This window comes from Actinia tenebrosa, unplaced genomic scaffold (assembly GCF_029948245.1).
Source record: "Actinia tenebrosa isolate PJP-AT-01 unplaced genomic scaffold, QUT_ActTen_1.0 PGA_scaffold7__59_contigs__length_16204524, whole genome shotgun sequence".
Taxonomy (NCBI): Eukaryota; Metazoa; Cnidaria; class Anthozoa; order Actiniaria; family Actiniidae; genus Actinia; species Actinia tenebrosa.
The window spans coordinates 10,105,217-10,115,627 of NW_028292584.1; the positions used below are offsets into that span (position 1 = coordinate 10,105,217).

The 10,411-nt window shown below is 44.0% G+C and overlaps 1 protein-coding gene across 1 annotated transcript; it reads left to right on the forward strand.

The window, feature by feature from the left end:
* Positions 1–1,796: 1,796 nt before the first annotated feature.
* Positions 1,797–3,841, forward strand: LOC148905566 (zinc finger MYM-type protein 2-like). The gene is made up of 2 exons (XM_089040443.1): positions 1,797–2,588; positions 2,678–3,841. The coding sequence occupies exons 1-2, from the start codon at positions 2,152–2,154 to the stop codon at positions 3,645–3,647; spliced, it is 1,407 nt and encodes a 468-aa protein (XP_088896569.1). The 5' UTR covers positions 1,797–2,151; the 3' UTR covers positions 3,648–3,841.
* The last annotated feature ends 6,570 nt before the right edge of the window (positions 3,842–10,411 follow it).

Here is a 10,411-nt window from a genome sequence, read left to right on the forward strand (position 1 = left end):
TCAGAATGTTAACAATAAGGTTAAATCTTTGTTAAGGATGCCTGGAAAGCCCGTAATGGTTAGTAGGCGGCTTAAAATAGTAAAGTAGGGTTTGCGCAAAGAGGTTCAAATCCCATTCTTATTTTTATTTATTATTATTAAGAATAATTAAGGATATTTAATAATAATAAATAAAAATAAAGACCCCTTTTAAGGGCGCTTGCGGGATTCAAAATAGTAAAGCTAAGACACTTTTGAAATAGTTTCCAGGCATCCTTAACAAAGATTTAACCTTATTGTCAACATTCTAAGACACTCTTTGAAATAGTTTCCAGGCATCCTTAACAAAGATTTAACCTTATTGTCAACATTCTAAGACACTCTTTGAAATAGTTTCCAGGCATCCTTAACAAAGATTTAACCTTATTGTTAACATTCTACAGGGGATATCGCATGAAGTCCTGCACGCTTTCTTTTGCCCAGCCCGCCATCGTCAAGAGCGCACCAAACCTTTCTGCGCGCTTCAGACCGCACATTTCATCGTACAATTCCTGCACGCGCTCTTTTAACCGGTCTATCTCCTCCCTTTGCATTTCTATGGTGTCTCTTTTATCTTTTGTGTCGGCGACAATTCTTCTTACTGCGTCCACTGGGTCCATCGTATATATAATGGATCCGAACCATATTCCCTGCAATGCTCTGATAGTAGGACCCACCGGCTGCGGAAAGACCCAGTTCGTCGTGGAGCAGCTATTAGGACCCTTTAGATACCGCTTCGACTACATCGTGCTATTATGCCCCACCTACGTGAATAACCGCACCTGGACGGGCATAGGAGTGAAAGACGACGACTTCTTTGTAGATATCTTAGATCCTAACGAGTTATCCGGCCATCTTAAGTTTTGGCATCAACAATTCCCTAAAGATACGCAAACCCTCCTTATACTGGATGACATTGCCTGTGGGGACGACGTAAAAAGACGCACGTCCGAGCTCGTTAAGCTCGCCTTCAGCGGTAGACACGACAATATCAGCGTTTGGTTGCTTTCCCAGCAGCTTACCAGTGTCTCTAAGCCCTTCAGGGAAAACATAGGCTCTCTCGTAGTATTTTATACTCCGAGCCGGAGTGACCTGGAAACCATCTTAAGCGACTACGGCGGTGAGATAAGCAAGGAACAGTTACACGAATACATGCGGCATTTAAAAACGCACCAACATTCCAAGATGATCTTCTCTTTGAGGTTTCCGTATTCCATTAACATATATGGACATTGAGCAGCTCTTAGATGAAGTCCCCGCGCAGTTAGACGAAAGTAACCTCAAGGAACAACTCAACATCCTTGTGTCATCTGGGAAGTGTAAAGAAATGATAGGCAAGGAACTTACCCATGAGCAAGTTAATAAGTTGTCAGAAGAGGAGGTTAAGAAGTTCCATAAGAGGTACGAGGCCGCCCTTGCAAGTAAGACCACGGACGCCGTAGCAGACTCCGCTATCCGACTTGCGACTAAATTGCTTGGACTTGCACTGCCCATAGACGACGTGGAGCAACTACAGAAGGACATAAGAGATGACTATGTCATATCCCAAGAACTTAAGATAACCTGCGGGTGGTTGTCTTTGAAGTGCGGTAAGTTAATGGCAGTCGCCTCTGCGGCACTTCACGTAGCTCAGCATGTCGACTTGAAGGAGGTACTAGGTTCCTTTGGAACATCTTGGAAGGACTTCAAGAAGGATAGAGAAGTCGAAAAGGTCTTCCAGGCGGCACTTGCTGAGGTACCTGATCAAGTCGCCTCAAGTACCTAGTTAAGTAATATTTCAAATCCGACAATGAGGACAGGACGGGATTTCAAGTCCGCGCAATTAGTTCCAGTCCGAGGCGAAGCCTCGGACTGGAACTAATTGCAAGGACTTTGAAATCCCGTCCAGTCCGATTTGGAGGATTTGAAATGACTTCTCATACTCATTAATTATTCGGGAGGGATGTTGTTTTTATCTTGTATTTATTTCATTGTATATGATCTTCGCTCCATTCACCTAGTTGTAATAATGACAATCTTTTGTTTTGTAATGGTTTTATTTTGCTTTCATCCTTTGGGATTTCTTAAGATAAATGCTATCTGAATTACTTATGCAAATAGCAGTTATTTTTCTCTGAATGTATTCATTTCAACATGGCTTCTCGTCAAAGAGACAGCGATGAAGAAGCGGAGCTTCTACCTTTAAAACGCTTTCGAAAAGTGAAAAGTCAAGCCCAAGAAGAAGAACTTTTGCAAAAAGCTGTGCCAATTTCAACCCGTTACAAGAATAACTGGGCTGTAAATATTTTTGAAGAATGGAGGCAAAGTAGAGAAAACAAAGTGGCAAGTTTGGAGTCTACCTCCATGGATGTCTCGCTAGAGAGCATTCAAAATTTGGATATTGAGGCATGGGAAACTATGACAGTTCCATCCCTAAACTTCTGGCTTGGCAAATTTGTTGAAGAAGCAGCAAACAAGAAAGGTTCGCCATATCCTGCTCGTACGCTTTATCAGCTTATCGCTAGCCTTAAACGCCACCTAGAGTCGAAAAACCGAAACGACGTCAATATGCTTGACAAGTCTAACATGTGGTGAGTTAATTAGAAACTTTCTGTTTATTTGCTTTACTTTGCACATGAATAAAACCTTATATTATTCTAACTGAACGTTTTTCTTTTAGTTTTTCTGGACTGAGAAAAATTCTGGATGCAGAGATGAAAAGTGTCCACGCCGAAGGGGTTACTAATAGAAAGGAAGAAAAAGAGGTGATTACAGAAGAAGAGGAAGAGACGATGTGGAGGAAAGGAGTACTAGGCCAGTCAACAGCTAAGATTTTGCTTAATACAGTGTACTTTTATAATGGTAAACTATTTGGCATGCGTTCTCAAGAACATAGGCAATTAAGGATTAGCGATATCGAAATAGAAGGCGATAATACCATAATTTATCGTGAAAATTCTTCCAAAACATTTCATGGTGGCATAGCAGATTTGAAAAAGAAAGCGAGAGTGATTAAACATGTTTGCCACGAAAAGGGCAATGAGAGCCACGAGCGTTGCTTGGTTAAGATTTATAATCGGTATTTTGACCTCGTAAACAATCTTCGTGTTAAAGCAAAAGGTTTCTATTTTCAGCCATATAAGGACGGAAAATTTGCGTACAAAAACTGTGTTGTAGGAATTCATACTCTCAATGAAATTCTTCCTAGTTTGTGCTTGGCAATTGGCAGTAAAAGGAAAACTAGCCATAGTCTTCGCGTTACATGTGTTAGCAAACTGTTTAATGCAAGTGTTGACGAAAAGCTTATAAGAAGCAGAAGTGGTCACGTTAGTGATGCTCTTTTGGCATATGAAAAAAGTAGCAAGGAGCAGGAGCAAAAAGTTTCTAACATTTTGAACCCACCAGCTCAGCCAAAACAGGTTTCATCTGAGTCAAAGAATGAAATTAAGGGAAGTGAAATTAAGAATGATATAGAAATGCCTGTATTTGATATCAATGAATTAAAATCTATATTTAATGATATCACTGGTTATGAGCACGAAGCTCAGTTAAATGAAAATACATGTTCTAATTTTTGGAGCTTTTCTTCTGACGGGCCTATCAATATATCTGGCAACTGTAATGTTACAATCAACCAGTTCAAAATCTAGCTTGCGCTTGAATGAATGCTAAAACTTATATTTATACTTATAGAAAGTGCTAAGTTTACGATAGCAAATTGTTTTGAAATTTCATTAATATCTAAGTAAGTTGTTAAACGAAGTGTTGAGTATATTTGCAACTATTATTGATTATAGTTTATTGGTAATAACTTCTGAAATAAATGCTTGATGAATTAAATTTTCTGTTTTCATCTTTCTATATATTGACTTGATTCAATGCTTGGACTGAATTAATTTTGTTCCAGTCCTTGGACTGAATTAATTTTGATCCAGTTGTTGGTCGACTGAATTAATTTCTTTTGTTCCAATTCATCAGCCCCACCTCTTCCCTGCTGATATCAAAACCCTCCCCGGCTTTAAGACACTTGACCTAGTTTCAAGATACATCATGTGACCAGGTACGAGGTAATCGATTGGCTAGTTACCTCATGAATAATTAATGAGTATGAGAAGTCGTTGTCAAGTCGCCTCAAGTACTTAGTCAAGTCGTTGTCAAGTCGCCTCAAGTACTTAGTCAAGTCGTTGTCAAGTCACCTCAAGTACTTAGTCAAGTCGTTGTCAAGTCATTGCCAAGTCATTGTCAAGTCGTCATCAAGTTACTTGTCAAGTCCTTCAAGTCCCTTAATATAAGATGAGTGGCACCGAAGAACAACCACCCGTAGAAGATACCAAGATTACCAAGGCTAAATCTCCAGGTAGAGTCGCTGCCGGAAAGAAGCTCGCGGAGATGAATAAAAAGAACAAAGCCAAAAAAGAAGAAAAGGTGGAGGAAAAAGAAGAGGAATCCTTTATTAATCCGGGATACGTCATTGGCGCGTTAGGAGTTGCCATAGCAGCAGGCAGCCTCTACTTACAATGGTGGGCTACGAAGCCAAAAGTAGAACCCCCAACATATCACACACCCGTGCACACACCTGTGGAACCGCCTGTTAGAAAAAGTAAGATCCCTGAAATGGAGTAATAACCTTCTCGCTCTGTAATATAATGTCGACCGCGTTGTTGAAAACTGTTGAAGAAGCAGCTATTATTACTTCCATCGTTGCGGGTATTGGTTGGGTAGGTAAGAAAGTGCTCAAAGAAGACTTTACTGAAGACCCAAGTAAGAGCTTCGCTAATTTTGCTAAGATGACCGCTGCCGTAGGCGGGGCTATCATGGCAAAGGATTACCTACGGAAGGAAAAGTACCTGCCTAACATATAAATGGCTAGCGTAGTCGTAGGCGGAGTTATTGCAGCCTTAGCATTCACTGGAGCTAATTATGGTGGTCAGTATTTGGATAGATTAGTTAGAGGCGACAAAAGCGGAGATTTAGCCGCCGAAAGGAAGAGGTATGATTTAGCGCTGGAGAAATATCAGCGGGACGTGGCAGCTTGGAATGAAAAAAGACAAGCTTACAGGGATTGGTTGGACAAGAACTACCAAGACAAAATGCAGGCGGATAAGAACTTCGAAAATACAGACTACGCCTTCAAACTTTATGCGCAAGCGCATCCCACAGTGGCGTTAAAGAAGCCTGACTTTAAGAATTACTACCAGCCTTCTAAGAAACAAAAAGACAATGAATTGGTCTTTGTAGGAATCGCAGGGCTGGCGGGAGGCGTAGCTTTGGCGTATTTAGTCTAAGCTGCGCTTAGCCTCTAGTGGCGCCTTTGGCGCCTAGAATATAATGATCGTCTTTTTGGAAAGCGATAAAAATAACTTTACCACTTATTTAAATCCCCCCATTAAAGCCCATAAGGTTCGGCTCATAAGTTGCTCTTTGTACAATTCTTGGTATAACCTGATTAGGGGCATAGTCACTGAGCATACAGGAGGATCTAACTATCAAGCCGTATTGCTGCCCGATGGACATTATACGCCAATCACACTGGCCAAGGAATTAGCAAAACACGGTTATACTCTCACCACAGGATTGCCGCACGAAATGACCCTCAAACATAATATGTCAAATTATTCAATGACTTTTGGAAAGTCTGACCCATTGGGATCTTTATTATGTGCCTCGGGCAAGACAATTACCAACACAGCCATACCTGTGAAATGGAAAGTCGCATCCTCTTACGAAGTCTATTGCGATTTAGTCCATAGTTACAACAATGGAGAAAAGTCTTCTCTTATGTCTAAGTTCCTGCCCAAAGGTAATCCATTCGATCTGGTAGAATACACTCCCATTTCTTTGAGCTATGACTTGTCTAATTTGGTAGAAAGCATAAACATCACCATTAAGGTGGACGGAAAGACGGTGGATTTTAACGGACGCAAGATCAATCTCGTCCTGGAATTCATATAATGGGCCGCGTAGAGGACAAACTTAAAAGGATTTACTATGGGCCGGAAGGCTATTGGAGAGGAGCGTCGGCCATCAAGAAACTCGCGACCGCGGCCAGGGTATCAGATGAAACGGCTAAGAACTGGTTAAAAAAACAAACCCTCTGGCAGGTTTATCTTCCCGTGCCTAAGTACATTCCCAGGCCCAGCTTTACCGTAAATACCCCCAATGAAGTTCATCAGGCGGATTTGCTTTTCTTGCCGCACGACAAGGTAAGAAGAAAGACCTATAGATACGCTTTGACCGTAGTTGATATCGCAAGCAGATATAAGGACGCCGAACCCATAACCAGCAAGGATTCTGGGGAAGTCGCAGAAGCCCTAGGTAGGATTTATAAGCGCGCCTTGAAATGGCCCAAGCTGCTGCAAGTGGATGCGGGGACAGAGTTCATGGGCGTGGTTACCAAGACCCTGAAAGACCACAGCACTAAAATTAGGAGAGCTGAAGCTGAGTACCACAGGGGTCAGAGCATCGTCGAAAGATTCAATAAGACTCTGGCCGAGCGTCTCTTTGGGTACCAGTATTGGAAAGAGCTGGAAGATCCCTCCAAACGCAACAGGGAATGGACTCAGAGGCTCCCCCAGGTCATCGCGGCTTTGAACAACGAGGCGGCCAGGGCTACGGGAATGAAACCCAGGGATGCCATAAAAAAGAAACACGTGGAACACAAGCCCTACGTCAGAAGTTCGAGGGCGGTCGGACTGAAGGAAAAAAAGCTACCCCGCAACATAGTGGTCAGATACCTCTATCAGCCGGGGGAACTCGAAGGTGGCAGTAAGAGAGCCACGGATCCTAACTGGTCCCTGGAAACGTATGAGATTTCGAAGTCCGTCACCAAGGAAGGGCAACCCGTGTTGTATTACCTAAATGGCCCAAGTCGTGGATTTGTCAAGGAAGAGCTGCTCATAGTCCCCAAAGACTCAGAGTAGCGCAGCTCCACGCGCCCGATTGCACTCTAGGCACGTCAGTCTTACGTTGCCTCTGCAATGCCCGCGTTTATTATTTATGCGATCCACGGAGAACTGCTGATCGTCATTTGGGTCAAACCTCCATAGTAGAGGTATGTTGCATTTGGCACACCGTGCCCCTTTCTTATAGACGTCGTCCACGCATAGGTCGAACACCATGCCTTTTCCTTCGTCGTGCCGCTTGTAGCGAAGGAGTTTCTTAGCAATGTTCTCCTTTGCTATATCTTCTGGCGTTTTATCGTAACGCAATTGCGGACCCCAAGCCCTCCGCAACTGTTTGGCATGCTCCACACGGCTCACAGCGGTATATATCAAATTACTCCAACATAACCGCTGGTCTATGATCCATAAGGTTCCTTTTATGGTAAGCCCTTGCGCGCTGTGGACTGTCATACAATATCCCAAACGCCAATCTGGATGGGAGGTTATTTTTTCAACCTTTCCCATAGGCACCCAGACTTTATCATGAGTTACCGCGTTTCGCAGTTGGACGTCGGTGCCCGGCACCCACACGTCTCTCTTCTGCATGCGGGTATCGTGGGGCTTGTAGCAGACGGGCACCAAATGGCCAGGGAATCTTTCGCGGTGTACGCTTAACAAATCTTTCTGTATTCGCGATTGTGCTGCGCGCTTGCTGCTTAGCACCAAATCCTTTGGATGCCATGCGTAAAGGAAGTCCTCGTATTTCTTTGCTCGTACACGTTTGCGAAGTATCTTGTTTTGTTCGGCATCGCTGCGGCCACGAAGTTCCGCCTTTAGGTTTCTTACTTGATCCTTACTGCGGTAGTCGGTGTTAATTTCTTCTGCATAGTCGACCATTTCTTTCAACCATTCGTGGGGCATCTCTCCGCAAATAGGCGGTGGCTGGCAGGGGTCGCCGGCGAATATCACTTGACATTTCCCGCGTAGGAAGTCTACGAACTCCTGCAGGATTTCTAATGGCACGGTGCATATCTCATCCCATAGTATTACCGGCGGTATGTCGTGGATTGCTTCCGGCACCCACTTTTGGCCATTCCAGCGGAAGAAGCTGTGGTACGTCTGCGCATCGTAACCCATCTCCGTTAATTCTCGCTCCAGACGATGCGTTGGTGTTAACACCTTTATCTTTGGAAATAGTTTCAAGACACGCGTAGTTTTACCACTGCCACCGGTTCCGTAGAGGTAAGAGAAGCGTTTGTAAGATATTGGATTGGCAACCGACGGTAAAGGCTCCACAGTGGGCGTTATTGAACCATGTGTGTGTTCCCCGTGGTATTCTACGCGTTCTCTCCAGGCCTTTATTTCTTCGTCTTTGACGCGCCATTGACCGCTCTCTGCAAGTTCGTCCTCTGTATAGAATTCCTGCATCTTTTCTAACACTTCTGGCTTTACATACAAAGAATCCGTGGCTACGCGTGGGATATCCTCTTTGTCAAACCGCAACAGCATTGACAATAGATTAATGTGCGCATATGCTAACATGCTGGCCCGAAGATGGTAATATTGCGGGCGATGATCTTGGTAATAACACAGCGCATTCCATTGCCGTTCCCCTTGGCCTTCTATGAAATAATTCCACTTCTCTACGGACACCATGGTTCCTTGCTCATGCGCGCGTTTTATTAAGAAGCTCAACTCACCGTCGTCTGTTATCAAACGCCGTTGCATGTGTTTTTCTCCTTCCTTAGCGCCCTGTGTGAACTTTCCTATGACAACCCGCGCTGTGGGGTTGTGCTCTGGGAGCCATTGTGTGAAGGCGCTATGGCAAAGTATGGCTTCATGCGCTGTGTATGTGAGGAGTTTACGCTCTTCGAGAAACTTCAGCAGGGGCACAGGGATCCATTCTTTCTCCTGTAGATGTTTCCCGTACCACGCGTAAATTATTGGATGTAAGTCTTCTGCTAACTCCCATGTGGTTAGTCTGACGAATCCTGTTGCTGGTGCGTCGTATTTACAGTCTAACGCGACACGAAAGAATTGTGAGTCGGGATGCCCGTATCTATCGTAATACTCCTTACAATCCCCAAGGCCTTTAAAACTGGCAGGGTAGCAATGTTTCATATCCAGGGATACGTATTGATCTTCGTCGTACTCCATGTTCCACAGACCTCCATGGCCGTGTTCTACACAGGCTTTGGCTATGTCTCCGAATTCTTTTGGGGTGGGTTTCCAGCCGTTTCTTTTCTTTGCGGCCAGGAAGTCCAAACTGCGGGAGCTAAGGACCTCATCTGAAAAGTCCTCACCAAGGGTTTCGCAGGCGCTTTGGATGCGCTGGTGTTCGCTCTCGGGCCGGTAAAGAGTGCCGTCTTGCGTCATGAATTGATTTCCTTCCGAATCCATTAGCCATATGGAATTCTCGTGGATCAAATCTATAAGTGGTGACCCCTTGTAGACCTTTGTCTCCTTCTTTCTTGGAAACCTAAGTTCTCTCCATGCGTGCGCGTTGTGTTGATAGATAACAATAGGCGCTCCCCGGCCTCCATACTTTTTCGTCCCTTCGTAAATGAAACCGTCGGTGATGTCCTTCACGCGTATGCGGCGTTCTAAGGCAGTTTCTAACTTTTTGATGTTTTCGATGGAGCCTCCAGTTTTACGAGTAGAATGCTCCCATTTCCTGATGGCTTCTCTTCTTTTTGGCGTAAGCTTACCACCCCGAGAGGAATCCTCGAAAAACTCCCTAACCAGCTTCCCGACACAGTTACCAGGATGTCGCATTGGTCGCAACTTCTTAACATCCGGCTTCTTAATCTCGTATGCACCGTAAATGACCACGGTAACCGGGTAAGCGACCTCGTAGAAGAGCATGTCTATTCCCTCAAGTGCTCCCGGTCGTGTGTGCTTATTCAAAACGAACAGGTTCTGCTTACCAGACGCTCTGATAGGATTACGACCCTTTTCTATTATCCACTCACCGTCTAAGTACTTTACGAATGTCAACTCCAAACGGTAGTCACCGGCCGGCATTCTGTTGATTATCTTTTCAGCCATTTTGTAATTCATGGTTTTGTCTGTCTTTCCCTCCATAAATGTAGCGAAGACAAAGTCAGCGTCTGAGTTATCCATCACCTGATTTCCGAGCCTGCGCACAGTTTTGTTTTGAATGTCGTTGATGGTGGCCATGTATATCTAAGGAATATTTTAACCTCCGTTTGCGGTACAGCAGCAGTAAGGACACACCGCGGGAAATCCCGTAAATCTGCTGTACCCGTCTTCGTAAATCCGCGAGTTAAACCCGTATATCTTTGACATTGACCGCGAGTCCCCCTTACTGCTGCTTGTCTTTATAATTTTAATCCTGTAGTGGCATGTCAGTGTTAAAACCTTGATACATATCGTTACCATTATAAATCGCTGTGGACAATGTAACTAATAACACAGATATTCATGCTGTCAACCATTTAGTTCCTAGTCAAAATAAATGTGTTTTATTATTATTATTATTATTATTATTATTATTATTATTATTATTATTT

Coding starts and splice junctions, on each gene's coding strand:
- LOC148905566 (XM_089040443.1), top strand. CDS start 2,152: ATGGCTTCTCGTCAAAGAGACAGCGATGAAGAAGCGGAGCTTCTACCT. Junction 2,589..2,677: donor CTTGACAAGTCTAACATGTG/GTGAGTTAATTA, acceptor TTTTTCTTTTAG/TTTTTCTGGACTGAGAAAAA.